Source organism: Talpa occidentalis, unplaced genomic scaffold, assembly GCF_014898055.3.
Source record: "Talpa occidentalis isolate TD23 unplaced genomic scaffold, MPIMG_talOcc4v2.1 talOcc4.16, whole genome shotgun sequence".
Taxonomy (NCBI): Eukaryota; Metazoa; Chordata; class Mammalia; order Eulipotyphla; family Talpidae; genus Talpa; species Talpa occidentalis.
In genome coordinates this window covers 4,962,753-4,980,311 of record NW_023601653.1, presented here as the reverse complement: position 1 = coordinate 4,980,311, position 17,559 = coordinate 4,962,753, and the positions used below count along the sequence as shown (strand labels likewise).

The window sequence follows — 17,559 nt, the reverse complement described above, 5'->3', positions numbered from 1 at the left end:
GTCTGTCTGGCGCTGCAGCTCGTTCTGTGCAAAGGCGCTTGTGCGGAGCCCCGGGGGCCGGGCTGGCCACTCCCGACGCAAGAGCCCGTCCACCGTCCAGAAGCAGCGCCTTCCCCAGCGGGCGCGGCGGCCGGCGAGGGCACCTCCAGCCCGGGGGCGCCTGGCAGCGCGGGCCCAGGCGGCAGGGGGAACGGAGAAGCTTCTCCTCGCGCCCCCCGCGCCGCAGAAGAAAAGTACTTACTGGCCCTTCTCAGTCTCTCTACATTCAGATCGGGTGGGGCACGGCGGGCAGACGGGCCAACTCGGAGGCCCGCGCCCCCAAGAGTACTGGCCTTCTGGGGGGCTGTGGGGAGGTCACTGTCCACCTTGCCCCTGTCTCGCCGGAACGCGCAGGGCTGGGAGGGGGCCTGCGTGGCCACACGACCCCCCCAGAGGCCTCTGTCCCAGGCAGGAAAGCCCCAGAGCCCACAGCCCTCCCCCAGGAAGCTGCCCGCCCGGCCCCTGGGCTCCGCCCTCCCTGAGATGCAGGGCACCGGGGGCACGAAAGGCTGAGGAAGAGGCAAAACATGTTCTGCCACAGACAAAAGCATCTGCCTCATCCCCCAAAACGATCCCCCCAAATCTTCACATTGCACAAACCGCTCTTCGAAAGAGACCCCCACACCCCTGGAGGGGGGGGTGACTCTGACCGGAAGCTGCCAACTCTGACCCAAAGGCACGGGGGCAACATCACCCGTGCTGACAGGGCCCCCACGCCACGCTCCTGCCCCTCCTGGGGTCCCACAGCCGGGGGGGGGGGGGGGGGGGGCGGGGCTCGAGGCTGCCCTTCCTCTCCCTGACCCCGCACTCTAGACTCCACTCCTCAGGCTGGCGGTGATGAGGGGCTGACCCCCACTGGAAGCACTGAATTGACCCTGGACAACTACGGATGAGAGAGGAAGGGGGCAGAGTCAAGGGTTGGGGAATCTCGCCGGCAGGGCGCCCTACGCAGAACTGGGGTGCAGGCTGTCTTTGGTTAGGGAACTAGGAAAAAAGGAGTCTGGGGCCAGACCCGCCCTGTCCTTCCTCAGAACAAGCACAGAGTGGGGGACGGTCCTTTGGGAGGGCAGGCAGGGCTCCAACTCCCCCTAAGTGCCCCACTCTGACAAAGGGGAGGGGGGAGCCATGGCCCCCTGGGCCCCCCAGTCTGGCTTTTCCTCCAGTCCGGGGCTGGGGGAGGGGAGGGGTCGCTTCTCACCGCGGGGGAAGCCACCAGCCCCAGGCCTGAGCGTGCAGACTGGGGAAGGAGCCCCTCCGGGCAGCGGTCGCTCCAGCGCGGGCCTGTCCGCCGCCCGCAGGAGGCCAGGCAGAGGCCCCACCCGCGCCCCAGCTGCAGCTTTCAGGGTGGGCTGGGAAGGGACCCGGGACAGAAGGGGGGTGCAGGGAGCCGAGGATGGCCCTGAGTGCTGGCGCTGGGCTGAACTGGAGGGCGGGCAGAAGGAGGAGCGGGCCGGGCTGAAGTCCCCTGAGTCAGAGAGGCGGCTCCCGCGCGCAGGCCGAGGGCCACACGGGCTGTCTGGCCACCGCGCCGGGCCGGCCTCCCCTCCGCTGACAGCTGCTGAGCCGGGCAGAAGCGTGGAGGGGTGTGCATGCAGGTGGGGTGAGGGCGGGGTGCCCATGGCAAGCTCCTGTTTGCCGTGACCCGCCTCCCCCTCCCGTGGTCCGAGCTCCTAAGCAGAAAGTTCGCCAGCCCCGCCGCACACGTCCGCAGTCAGGTGCCCCCGCTCAAGAGGGCGCCGGGGAGGGCACCGGAGGGGCAGGGCTCAGTGGGCAGCCGGCCCGGGAAGGGGCCGCCCCAGCACCCCAGCCCTTCCTCCTGCCCCCCCTCTCGGCACCAGCCATGCTTGGACAAAGCCAGCTCCGCATCCCACCGAGCAGCTGGAGTGGAAGGTCAGAAAGCCCCCCCAGCCCCCAGGAAAGGGAACAGCAAGCAGAAAGGCTGGGCTGGGCCAGCCCCGGGAGAGGCTTGGGCTCTCTCTGGAGAGGAACGGTGGCAGGTGTCCGAGGAGGCCTGTCCCCATCCTGCCTGGGTGACGCCCGACTGACAGGGGTCAGGCCTCCCCGCGCGCCCAGGCCTCTCTGTAAACATGACTCCTGGAGAAGGGGCAGGGTCGGGGCGCCCGGGATCCGCCCCTTTCTGTTCCGAACTTTTTTAAATAAAATAATTACCTTCCCCATCTCCGGAAGCCCCACCCCAAGCCCGAAAGCCACAGCTGAGGAGCGACAACGGCGACTCAGAACTTCCCGCCACGGTCTCGGAAGAAGCCCTCGGCCGCCTGCGCCTCGCGGAAGGTGACGGTGATGGAGTTGGCAGTGATATCGGTCACTGTCACTTCGCTGGGGGGGAGCGCGGGCGTCCAGGGAGGGGGCCCCTCGGCCAAGTCTGCTTCTGCTGCAGCCGCGGGAGACACAGACAGACGGGGCGCTGCTGACCACGAGGCGGGGAGCGGGAGCAGGTGGCAGCGGGCAGACTCGCCCCCCCCACGTGTCTCCCTCGGTGCCCCGACCGGGGCAGGGGCAGGGCCTCCCCGCCGGCCCGGAGCAGCAGGCAGGTGGGCCCCGGCACTCACCTTCCTCGCCCGGGGGCTGCTCGGCAGGCTCCCACTCGCCGGCGGCCGGCAGGGTGTCCGGGGTCTGGGGCTCCTGCAGGAAGAGCTCCCGTCGATGGCTGTGACTCTCCGGGTTGGGCCCGCGGGGCGGGAACTTCTTGCGTGAGAGCCGCAGGTACTTGTGGGCCTTGCGCGGCTTGCGGAGCGGGAAGGGCAGGGTGGGCACCAAGGGGCCCTTGTCCACCAGCTCGGGTGCCCCTGCCTTGACCACCCCCTCGGGGCTCCCGCTGCCGAGCGGGCGCGTCAGGGAGAAGCAGAGCTTCTCCTCGCCCTTGGCCTGGTGGGAGCTCCGCAGGTCCATGCTGTACAGCCGCTGCGGGGGCAAGCCAGGGCACGGCGGGTCAGCCCTGCCCGCCACCCTCAGCCACGCCTGGCCTCATGCTGCTCCTCCCGCCCCGAGTCAGCCATCACCCCATGCCCACGGCCTGCGGAGGGCTGCCAGCCCGCCTGCCCAGCCACTGTCTTGGCGAGGAAGCCGCATCTGCCCTGGAGGGGGGGCTGCAAGTGGCGGGGAGAGGGCGGCAGGGCATAGCCCCTGGGTACACACAATAGGGGGGCACAAGACAGACAAACTGAAAATGGACCAAGGGAAAAGAAACCTGGCTTTCAGAGCTGACCCATTCAGGAGTCACCCCTTGTAATAAAGAATCTTTACTAAGGACCCCAGGTTTCAAACAGCCAGCTCGCCACAGGATGGTGGGCGGCGGGGCCAGGCTTCTGGGGCCAGCCACCAAGGGGAGCACAGAGCCAGGGCGCGCGGCCTGAGCCCCGCGAGTCTGCCCGCAGAGGCCCTCCGGCCCCGGCAGCCGGCTCACTTCCTTGGAATAGGGCAGGAGGACGCATTCTTGCACCATTTGCGGGTTGGAGTTTTTAATTTGGGGCTCTGTCTTACTGGCTTTACACAGATCCAAGACAGAGCCTCGGTGCTAAGGGCTGGGAGCGACCACACCACTCCGGGATGGTTCCTTCCACTCCCCGACACCAGAGGCCAAGAGCGCCGGCAAAAGCGGCCACCAGGGAGACCCGCAGGTCACTCGTGAAGGCTCCTTCTCCACACCCACCACCAAGGCCCATCGCTTGGCACGGGGAACGACTGTCATGGTGATGGGAGGAGGCAGAACAGGGCGAGTGGGCAACCCAAATCGAGGAGGGCTGGCCTTATACGCAACCCTAACAAAACCCAGTCCCCCCACCGGGCTCACAGGCCATCCCTAGGCCGCTGAGCTTTGGTCCGATCCTGTGGCGGACTAGTCTTTGTCCTCAGCTACTAATGGGGATCCTGGGAGCGCCAGGAGTCAACCCAGCTATGTGACTCTGGGCGAGCCACAGGCCTCCTCCCCGGTCAGTGAAAGCGGGGGAACCACTGTCTGGTCCTGGCCCCCGGGACGCGCTGCCGAGAGTCCTCACCCACACTCACTGGGGGTGAGACGGCGAGACGGGGTCAGACCCCGAGCTGCTTCCTTGTTATCACTCAGATCTGCTCGCGGGGAGGCCGGTGGCCATCCCGGGAGGCCACTCAGCAGCCCTAAAGAGGGGCCGGTGGTGAGGAGCCAGGCCTCCAGCCCACACCCCACTGGCTCGCCAGGCTCACAAGGGGCCGCCCTGGAAGCAGATCGTCCACCTCCAGAGGAGCGGAGCCCCCACACCACGGCCAGGACTGAACCAGAGCCACTGGAGAGCTGAACACTCGGAACTGCAGACCCACCAAACCCCGCGCCAGGGGCTTGCGCTCTGTGGGTAGTTAGCTGGGGGTCACTTGCCCCTCAGCAGCAGGTGACTGACACACCTTCCCCGAGGCGGTGCGTGCGGGTGATGTGCAGGCCTGTAGGGGCACCGAGCACGGAGCGCAGCGTGCAGCAGACATGGCGGGCTGTGTAACTCCCTGGGACCCAGTTCTCGCGGTCGCGGCGTGAGGAAGGCCTGTTACTCTGGCAAAAACCCCAGGTGATCTACAGGCTAGTGTGGACAGGAGGCTCGACGTGGCTCCCGCTGCCCATGGACTAGAAGCCTTGGTTTGGGGCTATACACACACAGGTGGGCCTGGCTGAGGGCAGGAGAGCGGGCGTCTGCACCGCCCTGATCTTACAGAGAAGTCAAGCTCGGAGAAGCTCTGAGACGCGGCTCACGTCACACTCCACCTGCTCTTCGCTGCACACCAGCGAGGGCAGCAGAGCGCTCCAAGATCCAGGAGTGCTGGATGAGGCAGGGAGCTGGGTGAGGTGGCCCTGCGGGCATCTCCCCACATTTCTTGAGCACGTAAAGGCTGTGACTCCAGAATTCTGCAAGTCTCCATGTTTTGGATTCTAGAATCCCGTATGACCTCAGTTCTAAAGTGGATGTTTAGAAGGGGCTCAAACATAACGTTGTGCCTTGGGGACTCTGAGCACCAGAAAGACTTACAAGATTTTAAACTTTCAAATTCTAGGATTCCACAACATAGACTCCCCCACCAGGGCACCTCCCCCCCAGGCTGTCTCCCCAGCCACAGCCCCTGCTCCTCCCCACCAGTTCTACCCACTGAGTGCCCTGGGGGTCTGGGGAGGGTTGGGGGCAGGCGCCACTAGCCAGCACCAACGCGGGGTGGGGGAGAGGCTGTGGGGAGTGCGGGGCCTGCGGGCGGCACCCAGGCTGGCGGGGTTACCTGCAGCAGAAGCCGCTTGGGTTTCGGGCCTCTCTTCCTATACCCCGACGCTCGGTCCTTCTCCTCCCTGAGGTGCAGAGCAGATGGCAGAAGAAAAGGAAACACTGGTGACATTGAAGGGAAAATAAGGTGTCCTCTCCTCCAGCCTCTGCTGTCTGGGGGGGGAGAGGACACCCTCCAAGGCCATCTCCCTTCCTGGGGTAGGGGCTCCTCCCTACTGTTCTTTTTGGGCCATAACAATGTGGTCAAGTGTCAGCTCCCGGGCTTCAGGCTCCGCAACCGACACCAGGGAGGGCGCTCTGCCAGTCCCGACTCAGGGATGGGACTCGGGCAGCATTTCCAGACATACACTGGAGCTCTCTGCCTGACACTGGGACACCCCCAAAACACTGCAGCTCCAGCTTCTACTCTCAGGAGACTTGCGGAGAGACCTATTGGCCAGGTTGGCTACGGAGGCGCCAGAGGCCTGCCAAGAATGCGCATGTCCTCCTGGGAGAGCAGCACTGCCCAGATCGCCCCCTCGGGGATGATACGAGCCCAGTGGGCAGCCCCCTCTCCTCTGGGAAGGAAAGAAAAACTAGCCTCTGCCTAGTGGGTGCCTACTCTTTGCCATGTGCTGCCCGCACACGACACCACAGACACGCAGAGCAGTGCCAGGTGAGCAGGCCCATCACCCCCGCCTCTCACTGCACTCCGCACGCCCCTGAGCAAAGCCCCTGAGCAGAGGGCACAGGCCCAGGGGCTTGGCCTGCCCTTCCCTAGTTCAAGGCCTCGGCCCCAGCTCAGCCTTACCTACCCTTTGGGGGCCCTCCTCCGGGGGCAGCTGCTGCGCCCCCAGGGACCGTGGTGTTCAAGGGTGCAGAGGGCCCGCTGCAGGTCGAAAGGAGCATCTGGAAGAGCACCCGGGGCACTGTGATACCTGTGACCATGGGACACCCCACTCCAGGTCTGCTGTGCCCGACCCCAGGGGGACCTGGATGGGCCACCTCCCCTCTTTGGGCCTCAGTTTCCTTGTCTGGAACAAGAGGCTTCTCTCAGCTGACCACTGGCACTCTGGGGGCCAAGACAGGTACCTGGTATTTGTCCAAGTGGGGAAGAGGCCGAAGAGCGCAGCGGGGGAGGGAGGAGTAGGTGAAAGAGGTAAAGAAGGAGTAGAAGGCGGAAGGAAGGGCTTTGGGAGGAAACAGCCCAGTGACGTGTTTATCGCACTCCCCAGCCACCTGCCCCAGCAGCACGGCCGCGGCCTGGGCCCGACGCAAGGTGCTGCCCCGGCCCTCGCCCTCACAGGCGACCAGAGGGAGACGCTGTCGCCGTCTGCACTTGAGAGTTGTGAAACTGAGCCACAGAGACATTAAGCCAAACTGTGGACAATGTCCCCCACCGGAGAAGATGCTGAGCCTGCCAGGCCCGCAAGGGGCAGGCCGGCCTTCCAGTCTGCAGCGCCCTACTCTGCGTGCTGGGGGGACAGTGGCTGTGGGGGGGTTCCGTTCCGTCCAGCCTTTCCTACCCGGGGCCTGGGTTCTGTCAGCCCCGTGCCCTCGCTTGTGACTGACTGTGCAGGGTGGTAAGGCCCCTCGGGTTTTGGCCACGAAAGCCCTCTGCACCCCCTAGCCCTCCCAGTGAGCAAGGACTCCCCATTAGCGGCCCTTGCCCCACTCTCCTGGGCCTGTGAAAAACCCTGCAGAGCAGGTGTAAGAATGAACGTCACCCCTGCAGCCTTCCCACCAAGTCTAAGAAGGTGAGGGCAAAGGCCTGCGGTGCTCCCGCCTGTCTCCAAACTCCCATCTGTTCTTTAACTACCGGCTCCTCTGACCCACTCAAATGCTCCACAGGGACTGTGGGCTGCACCCCCATTCCTTCAGCTGCCTTGCTCTCCCCCCACTGCTCCCACCTGCCCAGCCACAGAGGCAGCCCTGCCCTGCCCTGCTCCTTAGCCCAGGCCCTGCACACACGGCTGTCTGACACCCAAGGGGCTCTCGCCCTCACTGACCCAGGGTTCCCGTCACCACCACCCAAGCCCCCCTGGAAAGCAGCAGCCCACGCGCCCTCACTCCCTCTTTGCTGCAGTCGCCTCCCCGAGCACCAGCGACTGTCGTGTGCCCGTCCCTGTCGCCGTCTCTGCTCCGGAGCGCGAGCGCGGGAGGGGAGGCTGCCGCTGGCCCCGCGCCGGCATGGAGGCTGGCACGTGCTAGGGTCTCAGCAAAGGTTCAGAGAACTGATGGAAGGATGCCCGAGCTGACCCCGCCCACGCGGTGCCCGCGTCACTGGTTCGCAGTGTTTCCCTCACCCCCGCTGCCCAGGGGAGCGCTGGGAGGGCGGCACTGCCGCCCCATTTCAGACAGGGAAACAGGTTCTGAGAGGGGAAGGGCATCGCCCCACATCTCACTGCTGGTGAGCGGAGGGCCAGGATTCCAACCCAAGCCTCTGTGGCCTGGCACGCCGCAGGCCTCTCCCCAGTGCCACCACCCTCCTGGATTCAGGCCCCGCCAAGCACTGGAACCCCAGAAAGCAGCCGAGGGGCAGGGACACCGGGATGTGAAAGAAATGACAGTGGGAACCTGGACTTGGCTCAGCAGCAGGAAACTCCTGGGGGAGGAGGGGTGAGGAGCAGAAAGGGACAGGCAGGAAAACGAGGGGAGAAGCCCCAGGCAAGTCCTGGCCAGCCAGTTCCTCCCAGGAGGTCCCGGGAGGCGCCCTTTGCCTTCCAAGCTTCCTCTCCTCACCTGTCAAAGAGACCCTCCCCCGCCGCAGGAGGCTGCCGCCAGCGGGTAGGTAAACCCTTTTGACAAAATGCCCGGTACTGCACAGGGTGGCCACGCGGAGGGGGCGGCTGGCAGAGGTCAGTGCGGCCTGGGCTCCCGCAGCAGAGGGGAGCAGCCCCACAGCGGTCGAGATGTTTGTTTTTTTTTGGTCAAAGGCTCCCCACTAAGGTGTGCCCCTTACAGGCCATGGGGTGGAGCTGCCACTCACTAACCAACCAGGGGAGCCTGGGGGAGCCCCAGCAGAGCCCCGGCAGATGTGGGCGCTGACCCGCAGTGGAGTGGGGCGGGGTCTGCTCAGCCAGGAGCTGGGCGATGGCCGAGGGGGGCAGACCAGACTCAGAAGACCGCTTCCCGCCCGCTCGGTCTCAAGCTGCCTCAGACTCTCCTCCTCTTGGTGACAGACTCTCCAGGGAGAAGGTCTCTGACCCGACACCAAGGCCAGGACCGGGCATCACTGAGAGGGCTGCCCTCGCACCAGGACGCCGACGTGAGCAGCTCTCCATCTCCACCGAAACAGAGGCCCACCTCCGGGGGAGGCGCAGCAGCTGGTAGAGGCCGCCCCTCTTACAGCGGAGACGGAGGCCAAGGAAGGCCAGGGAAGGGCCCTCACCAGCCAGCGACACTCGGCGGGGCCGTCCCCGCCAGACCCCCTACGCCAAGCTCAGCCCCAAGCCCCCTTACTTCTCCTCATAGGCCATGACCAGGCGGGGGTCCAGGATGTGCTCCTCTGGCTCCCACGTGCTGTACCTGGGAAGAGAAATGAGGTCAGAGTCGCCCTGAGCCCCGCCCCACAGTCCAGGCCCCCAGAGACGCCAGGCCTACTCCTGCAGGCCTCTGCCCCTTCCCAGTCCTGGCTTTAATCCCAGAAGCCACCCTTGGGTGCCCAGGCGAGGGCAGGGACACTGCCGGAACTCCCCTCATTCTGAGCACTGACCACTCCACCCTATACGCGACCATATCCATCTGAATGAGGATGTAAGGAATTGGGTACAGGTTCAGGGCACCCCAAGCCCAGTGCCCTAAGCTCCTAAGACCAAACTCCTTCTGGGAAAGCAGCCAAGTAATGCGGGAGACTCAGTGGACCCAGTAACCTGGGAGACCCCACGGGCCTCCATCCGTCAGCAAGACACATGCCGAGACACCCAACGCGCAGACCCCGCTCGTGGCCACCAAACCCATTTGAACTCCCGGGAAACCCCTCAGGGAGCCCTCTGCTCAGAGCCTCCTGTCCTCCTCCTTATCTGACAATCAGTGTCGCTTTTCCGCTGAGCTCTGGTCTCAATGCTGAGTTCTTTCCTCAGGGAGAGATGGCCTGAGGTCCCCAGTGCACAGCTCTCCACTAGGCCCCAAGGTCACCTCAGAAGTACGGGGTGCCAGGGAAGAGGGCAGGCCCCGAAAATCCCAGGATTCCCTTCCAATGAGAGGAAAGAACACGTGGCACAGGGCTGGGGCTCTAGAGCCCTGTCTGGATTCAAACCCCGCTGTGCCCTCGCTGGCTGTGCAAACCTGGACAATTTCACTGTGAAATGCTTCACTTTCCCCACCTGCGAAGGACGCCCCCGCTGATGACACGGCTCATGTGGCCGGGCGCACAGAGCGTTGCCCGGCAGACAGCGCCCGGGTCTGTGCTGCTTACCAGCATGGCCTGCGCAGCCCCCCTTCCCCCCCTCCCGGGTGCACATCTGGGCCATCATGACCAGGTCTGAAGGGCCCTGTGTCTGGGCCTGGCACGCAGCAGGAATCTTGTAACTGCTAGTGACCGCATGGGGCGGGGGAACCTCCAGCAGAAGCTCTTGGGATCTCCGCAGGGATTTCCCCGCACTCCTAGACCACAGAGCATCCTCTGCCCGGGAAGTGACAGCGCGGCCACCCTCCAGATGCTGTTAATATCTGCCTTAAAGCAACTCACCTTTTTTGTTAAACTAATCTTATTATTTATTAAAGGTTTATTTATTTATGCATACAAGAACTGGGGTGTAGGCCAGAGGTGCAGGGTGGGGGGGTGGGAGGATTCACCAGAGACAGAGTAGGGAGCAGAACAGGCAGATCTACTGAAATACACTGCTGAGGGGAGCAGCGGGTGAGTCAGGCGAGGTCTGCTGCGCCCTGTGGGTCACCTCCCTGGCTAAAAGGCAGTGGCTGGCAATAGCTTGACAATGCTGAGACTTAACCCCTGGTGCCACCAGGGAGTCCCTAATGAATCTTTTTTTTTTTTTTAATAGAGGCATGTTTTCTTTCTTTCTTTGTTTGTTTGTTTGTTTATACATGCACTGGGTACAGTCAGAAGCGCGGGAGGGTGAGAGAACCCACCAGAGCCAGAGCGGGGAGCAGAGCAGGCAGAAGGACCGAAGCACACTGCTGAGGGGAGCAGCGGGCGGCAGGAGAGGTCTGCGCGCCATGCGGGACCCTCCTCCAGTGGCCGGGAAGCAGCCGGGGATCGAACCGGCGCCGCAGAGGCCGCGGGCAGCTTCGCAACCCAGCGCTCAACTGCTGCGCCACCGGGGAGGCCCCCTAATGACTCTTATTTTAAAAGCCAGCATTATGACTTCCATATATGGAAAAACCAGTGTCACTCACCATAAACTAAGGTCTAAAATACTTTCATGTGTATGTGCATCTATATGTATGCACACAACACACAATATCCACTACCATATACATACCTACATGTGTGCACATGTGTAATGCAAACACACACACAAAACCAGACCACTGGTCTAGGACACTGGCTAAGCTGCTGCCCAGCTCTGCTGGGTAAGAGGGAGCTGTTAGGAGTGAAAAGTGGCCAAGGGGAGCCCCAGCTGCCTCCTGACTGCTGAGCTAAACCCTCGGGACACGGTGATACCCAACACTGGGGCAACAAGCACCCCAGGACAGAACCCTCTCCTCCTCTCCACTGACATTTTCCACACGTGTACTCAGTACAGTCTGGGGTCAGGCTCTGTGGACTCCATGATGAAGGCCCGCACTGCACGCCTCATGCCCGGCCTGAGTGGTACATGCCACACTCTCCCCTGGAAGGCCAGACCCAGCAGGGCCCTCCTACTCCTTAAGAGCCAGGTCCCAGTAGTTTTCCTGAACTGCCCCTTGGTGGCAAAACCAACTCTCCCTACTGCCCCCTACCGGCTGCGGCACCTGCCCTGATTACTCAAGCCCAGCTGGACTCAGCCTGGCAAGGGTCACCTGCCCCAGCCCAGCCACGCTGGGTGCTGGTGCTCTGGGGAATGGCCGTAGGAGCCGCTGCACAGTCCTGCTCACCTGAAGAAATGCTGAAAGTGAAAATGGAATTTTTATAGTTTGGGAAATGTCCAAACTACAAGTAACCAGATGCTGGCAGACTCCCCCCGCCCCCCACCAGGTGTGAATTTTGTAAACTTAACTAGTGCAGAAAGGGGGAGCTGAGTCCCCCCATGCCTGCTTTCTCCAGTGTCCTAATCCTCCCCACCCCACCTGCTTGTTGTTGAGGCAGCCGCCGTGTGGTTGCCGGCAAGCCCCGAGCCGCCTCTGGACCCCAATTTGTTTACTAGCACTCACCCTCACACCCACTGACTGCAAGGTGCGGGGACACCACGGCCGCCGGGGCCTCATCCAGCCCCCAGAACACCCTTATGAGGCAGGGTCCCCCCCCCAGTTTTAGAGAGGAAGAAACTGCGGCCCAGGAGGCAGGCCCTGTGCCCGGGTCGCGGAGGCGGCGAGCGGCAGGTCTGCGGCCGGGACTCAGCGGAACGGCACCCGCTATTTTCGGGCCCCGATGTGACCCACATTTGGGTCCCCACGGGGCTGCGGTGTGGCCGGGTCCTGCTGCCAGGCCGGGCCGGTCGGGGCCGCGGGCCGCGGGCGGACCTGGCCTGGAGGCAGAGTGCCGTCCGCAGAGTGGGCAGATGGGGGGCTGGATCTCCCCACCGCCCGGGCGGGCCCAGCACGCGCAGGGGCACCGGGCGTCGCAGCCCCGCGGCCAATGGCGGGCGGGGGCGGGGCGGGGGCGGGCGGGGCGGGGCGGCGGCTCCGGAGTAAACACGGCCACGTGACCCGCCGCCCCGCCCCCGCGCCCGCAAACGGGCCGCCCCGCCCGCCTGGCACCTGGGCCGCCCCGACCCTGTCCCTTCGCAGCCGCCAGGATGAAGCGAGCTCGGGGCGCGCCCCCGGGGCCTGCGGCTCTAGCCGTGAGTGGGGTCCCCCGACAGCCCGTCTTTAGGGTGCAGATCAGATCGGATGCGTTCGGCCCCCGAAACACTTAGGTCAGGGTTGAAACACACTAACAGCAAATACGCGCTCGTTCAATCAACTTCAAAACAAAGAAGAACGCGAACACCCACCAGGGACGAGCCCCGGCCTGGCAGCCCCGCTGCCCAGCCTGTCCTGGAGGCCACAGCGCCGCCTCTGCCCCTGGCGCGTGGCAAAAAGCAGCCTTTTGCAGGGCAGGTGAGACTAGGCCTCCTTTTCCAGGTGGGGAAAGGGAGGTGCGGAGGGGCCCAAGGCTTTGCCCCAGTCGCACAGCCTGAGCGCGCCCTCCTGGGCGCATGAAAAGGCCAACATACAAGGGATCCTTGGTCAGCTTTGGTGGATCTAGCCGTGCATCCCAGGGGCTAGGCCCGGCCCTGGGGTCCCGCAGCCAGTAGTTCACACGGGCCTAGCACCGTGCCCTGGGCAAGACTCCTCTGCCGAGGGTGTGTGTCTCCATCTGTAAAATGGGCCAATGCCCGGTAACAACAGCGGCAGACTCCTTGGCAAACCTGGCGATTGCTGTACCCACTAACAATATCCTCACTAACGATCCATGGAGGCTCTCCTCCCTAAAAGACAGGGCTGCATTCCCAAGTGGCAAGGCAGGAAAGAAGGCATTGGCAAAGGGGCAACAGCAATCTCGGGCAGTTGCACTGAGAGTGGGGTATCCGAGGGTCCCCGGTGGCTGAGAGCACCTGTAGATGAGGACTTATCCTCCGCTACCTGCACCAAAGTCCTCCCTGTGCCACTTGCTGAGCCTTCCAGCTTAATCAAGATAGGTCCTCTGCCCCATCTGCTGGGAAGGAAGGAGAGTCATTTGTTGTTGGGGTCAGAAAATAGACAAAACATGTGAAGGCTTAACGGGTCTGGCACAGATCATGTGTTTAAATCACAGTTTCTGTTACTAAGATGTCTCCCTGCCCAGACTGAGCAGAAGAATCTGCTCCCCTCCCCACAGAGGTTGGCACTGCCCTAGCCATGGCTGCTAGGTCTGCAGGGAGGCACATGGTACTCAAGCTCCCCCCACAACCCCTAGGGAAGCTGAGGGGAACAGCGGCTGGCTTGAAGTGGGTACCACACTGCACGATGCTGGCAGTTATATTCTTGCAATGACCTCCCCATTCTGGGCCTCAGTTTCCCTATGGGAAAAATGTGAGGCCCTAGCTAAATGATTTTAAGGCTCCTTGGAACTCCAGTGAGAAATGGAATCCCCCAGCCCTCTCCTGACTTGGAGGCAGAGCTAGGGGCCCAGAAGCCAAGTTGTCTGACTTTGTATTATTGACAAACTCGCACCAGGCCCTTCACAGCCGACATCTCATCTCCACAACACCGCCATGGAGGATTTCTTATTCCAATTTGAAGGTGAGGCAACAGGGGCCCCACCATGTTGGGGACCTGCCAAAGGGCTCACAGCTGCCAATTGGGCAACTGGACCAGGGTCAAAGAGTGGCAGAGCCAGAGGTGCTCCAGATCATCTGGTCAAACAGGGTTCCTAGAACCAACAGTCAGGAGGTGCCATTTGGTGGTCTCAGTATGGGGTGGGGGGCACTTGGGCCAGCTGAAGCACCCAGGGACTGCTCCTGGAACACAGGGTCCCCCCTCCTGACTGGTAGGCACATAGGCGCACTCGGGATTAATCAAAGTGGGAGAAGGAGCTTTTCGTTGATAAGTACATCTGTTTAGAGAAGCAAATCTTTCCAAAGATGGCATCTACAGAGGGGGAAAACAGCCAGCGCTGCACTGAGGGCCAACAGGCTGGTGACCACACTCCAGCATGGGGGTGGAGTGAGTACCCAGGTGCCAGTGCTCCTGCTGCCCTCTCTGGGCATCTGCCTTCTCTAGCTCTCTTCCTCTCACCACCCCTTCACCTGGACAGGAAGTCCCCTCTCATCTGCCCAGGGGAGGTGGGGCTCTGCCTTCTGTCCAGGGTGTTTGGGGAGCAGCAGCAGGAGAGGACATGCATTAGCTGCCCGGCCAGCACCATCGCTAGTGATCAGGATGCCCGTGGGTCACCCTGCACACACACCCAAGGTCTTCCCCTCCACAGGTGAAGGGGCCAGAGAGAGGTGAGCAGGGTCTAGACTCCTGAACCCGTTTCGCGCAGAGGGAAGCTGGGGCATCACAGGCACTCATCCTCACTGCTCTCTCCCCACCAGGACCCCAGAGATGCTCCCAGGATGGGATACTAGGTGGACCCCAACACCAGCCCAGGAGGAGCTTCACCCTGGTAAAGACAGTAGTGGCCGGGGCAGAGGGGGTTTCCAGAAGCCAGTCTCTAGAAGGCAGGGGAGGGGGTGGGACACCCACAGACCAATAGGAAGGCCCCACGACTTGCTCTTTCCCTCCCTCCCCACAGCTCCCTAATGGGAGGTGATTGGTGGGTGGGAAGGTTACCGATTGGGTCTCAGCAGGAGAGGTGGAGCATCTGGGAGAGGTCTGGGACCCAGCTCCCTGCCTCCCACACTAGGAGATGGAGGAGGCACAGGAGGCACCTGGATTGGGGAGGCCTAACTCAAGCCCCAGCTCTGCCTCCACTTGCAGTGTGACCTAAGGCAAGCTGCTTCCCTTCTCCGCACCTATTTCCTCATCTTTAGAGGTCAGGACCGCACCTGCCTCCCAAGGCTGTCGGGGAACCTGCTCCTCAGACTGGAGAGTGCTGTCCCAGGCAAGGTGGCCCCTGTGGCACCAGGACTCGGCTCCGCTTCCCTTGCCCAGCCCCACAAGCCCAAACCTGTACCGTACCTGCTGTAGCTTGGGGCCCCTCCCCCTGGCCAGCAGCTATCTGTGGACCAAGATGTTGGGCCTTCACCTTCCGGTGCCAAGACAAGCTAGGAATTGGCGAGGGGAGGCGCCAAGCAGAAGACAGAGCTCAACACTGAGGGTCCAGGTGAGGAGAGAAGCTGGGGCCCACCTCCACCCTCATGAGCCCGAGCCCCTCCACTGGCAGGCGGGAAACTGAGCCTCAGAGGTTGATTTACTCGAGATGCACTATCTGTTAGAGCAGCTGGAGCTAAAAGCTGGGCAGGAAAGAGGGCAAGAGGCAGGTGGCGGGGCGGGCAGACAGACACACAAAGAAGCCTTACTTGGGGGGCCATCCCTTCCACTTCACCAGATACTCGACTTTGCCCTGGGAAGAGAAAAGCAGACCCGGTGAGACACAGTTGCCCTGACAAGCCTGGCGGGCCATGTGGCCCTCTCCCCCCTGCAGACAAACTTCCCCACATATTCAGGGGGCCACCCCTGGCCCCATCAGATCTGCCCAAAGCTTGGCTGCTGCATACCCCTAGAATGCAGAAATGCACCTGGCCCCAAACACCTCTGGGGCTCCTTGGCAGAAGCTGGGCATGCAGGGCACACATGGGGAAGTACAGGAGCCCGAGGCCCACTGCTCCCGGAGGGGTGCCCCGTGGCCCTAACCCCGCCAGCCCCATCCTAGCAAGTAGCCGCTCAGGCCCGGCCATGAACTGCCTCAGGACTCTCAGAGGCCGGGGCAGGACCGCGGAGGAGGCGGGCAAAGTCTGACCTTCAGAAGGGGCGGCCCCTCCTCTGCAGCGCCCCCTTCGCAGCTGACAAGGGCATCCTGTGACCCCCAACCCCAGGTTGAAATCCTGTCTCACCCGAACTTTAAGACCAAATCTGTCTCCTCCTCATGGAGGCCGGCCCGGGCGCCAGCTCCCTCCCACCTCGCGGGCCTCCCCACACGCCATCAGGAGGGAGCCCCCCTATCCCCGGGAGGCCGCCCCGAGGGACGGCGGGCACAAAACAGCCTCTCACAGGCGCGGCCGGCGCGAGTGGCCAGAGGGAGCCGCTCACCGGCCCGCGCCGGGGACTGGGCTGCCGAGACCAGTGAACACCCAGGAGCGCCGGGGCGCGGGAGGGCGCCCGCCCCGAGGACACGAGGCCGGGAGGGGAGCGCGGCCCCGCACCCTCGCCCGGCCGGGCCGCGCTTCCCCGAGGGGCGCCGGCGCCGGGGTCGCTCCCTCTGGCCCTCGCCGGCGACCTTGACCGCCGCCTCCCGCCGGGTCTGGGTCTCGGGCCCGTCGGGCGGAGCTGCGACCTCGGCCCCTCTGGCAGCCCGGGGGCCGGGGCCGCCCCGGGGCCGCCGCCAGCCGCGGAGCGGCGGGGAGGGAGGCGGCGCGGCCGGCGCGGGCGCCTCCCCCGGGGCTGCCCCCGACCCGTCCCGGGCAGGAAGCGGCCCGGGCCCCGCGGCGCCCCCGCCGGCAGCCCCCGCCCCGGCCACGGTGGGGCGTGTGGACGGCGCGGGCGCCGGGGGCGGGGCCTCGAGGACGCCCCGGCGATGGAGGCGGCTTCGCCGAGCCCGTTGGGGCGGGGCTGGAAGTTGGGGTGGGGAAGACCGAGGGGTGCGCGTCCGACCCGGGAGGAACGTGGAGGCGGGGTGCGGCGGGCCGCGGAGGCCGGGGTCCCGCGGGGAGCCCCGCGCGCCGGGGCCGGCCCAGAGCTCCGCCTCCAACTTCTCGGGACTTGGTGCCGACAGGCCCGCGCCCCGAGTTCGAGACCCGGCGCCGGCGCGACGCACGCGGCCGCCGTCCCCGCGGGCCCGGCCGCTCAGGCTGGGGGGCGGGCGCGGGGGCGCGGGGGCGCGGGGGCTCAGTCTCCCCGCGCCCGGCTCGCCGCCCCCTCCCGGCCACAACTTCAGCGCCGCAGCCGGAGCGGCGGGGGGAAACTGAGGCGCGCGGGGGAGACGCGCCCGCCGCGCGCGGCCGCCCGGGCCGCCCCCTCCCTGCCCGGCGCGGGGGGCCGCGGGTGCGGGGCGCGGGGGGCCCGGGGGTCCCGGGCCGCCCCGGCCGCCTCACCTTCCGCACGCGCTTCTTCCGGATGCTCTCCACGGCGAACACCTGCTCGCCGATGGCTGACAGCTCCATGCGGGGCGCGGGCGGCGGGCCCGGGCCGAGCCGGGCCGGGCCGGGGGCGGAGCTGCGGGGCCGCGGCTGCGGCGCGCGAGGCTCGGGCCGGCCGGGACCCCGTCACCCTCGCCCGGGCGCGCACGCGCACGCGCACGCGCACGCGCGCACACCCCCTCGCGCTCCCTCACGCCACCGACGTTCCATTTTTGAACCTGCGCAACGTTTTCCTCGGCGCGAGCGAGCGGGCGCGCGGGCGGGGGCGGGGCGGGGGCTCGCGCGCCCCGCCCCTCGGCCCCGCCCCGCGGAGGCCCCGCCCCCGGCGCGGCGCGGGATCCCGAGGCCGGCGGCGCGTCCCTCGGGTCCCGGCGCGGCGGGCGGGCCGGAAGCGGCCGGGCCTGGCCTGGCCCGGGCGGCGGCAC

The 17,559-nt window shown here is 65.0% G+C and overlaps 1 protein-coding gene across 4 annotated transcripts; it reads right to left on the bottom strand.

Annotated features, from left to right (window-relative positions):
* Positions 1–797: 797 nt before the first annotated feature.
* Positions 798–17,182, bottom strand: CBX7 (chromobox 7). Of its 4 annotated transcripts, XM_037513540.2 has the most exons (8): positions 17,090–17,182; positions 15,359–15,402; positions 15,018–15,103; positions 8,733–8,798; positions 6,086–6,179; positions 5,290–5,356; positions 2,610–2,682; positions 798–2,431 (listed from the first exon to the last, which is right to left on the bottom strand). In XM_037513540.2, exons 1-8 carry the CDS (start codon positions 17,156–17,158, stop codon positions 2,274–2,276), a joined length of 657 nt encoding a protein of 218 aa, XP_037369437.1. In that variant the 5' UTR covers positions 17,159–17,182; the 3' UTR covers positions 798–2,273. The 4 variants fall into 4 exon arrangements, with proteins under 4 accessions (XP_037369437.1, XP_037369436.1, XP_054552007.1 ...); XM_037513539.2 differs by lacking the exons at positions 6,086–6,179; positions 15,018–15,103 and having other exon boundaries at positions 2,610–2,961; XM_054696032.1 differs by lacking the exons at positions 6,086–6,179; positions 15,018–15,103 and having other exon boundaries at positions 798–2,428; positions 2,610–2,961.
* Between the last annotated feature and the right edge of the window lie 377 nt (positions 17,183–17,559).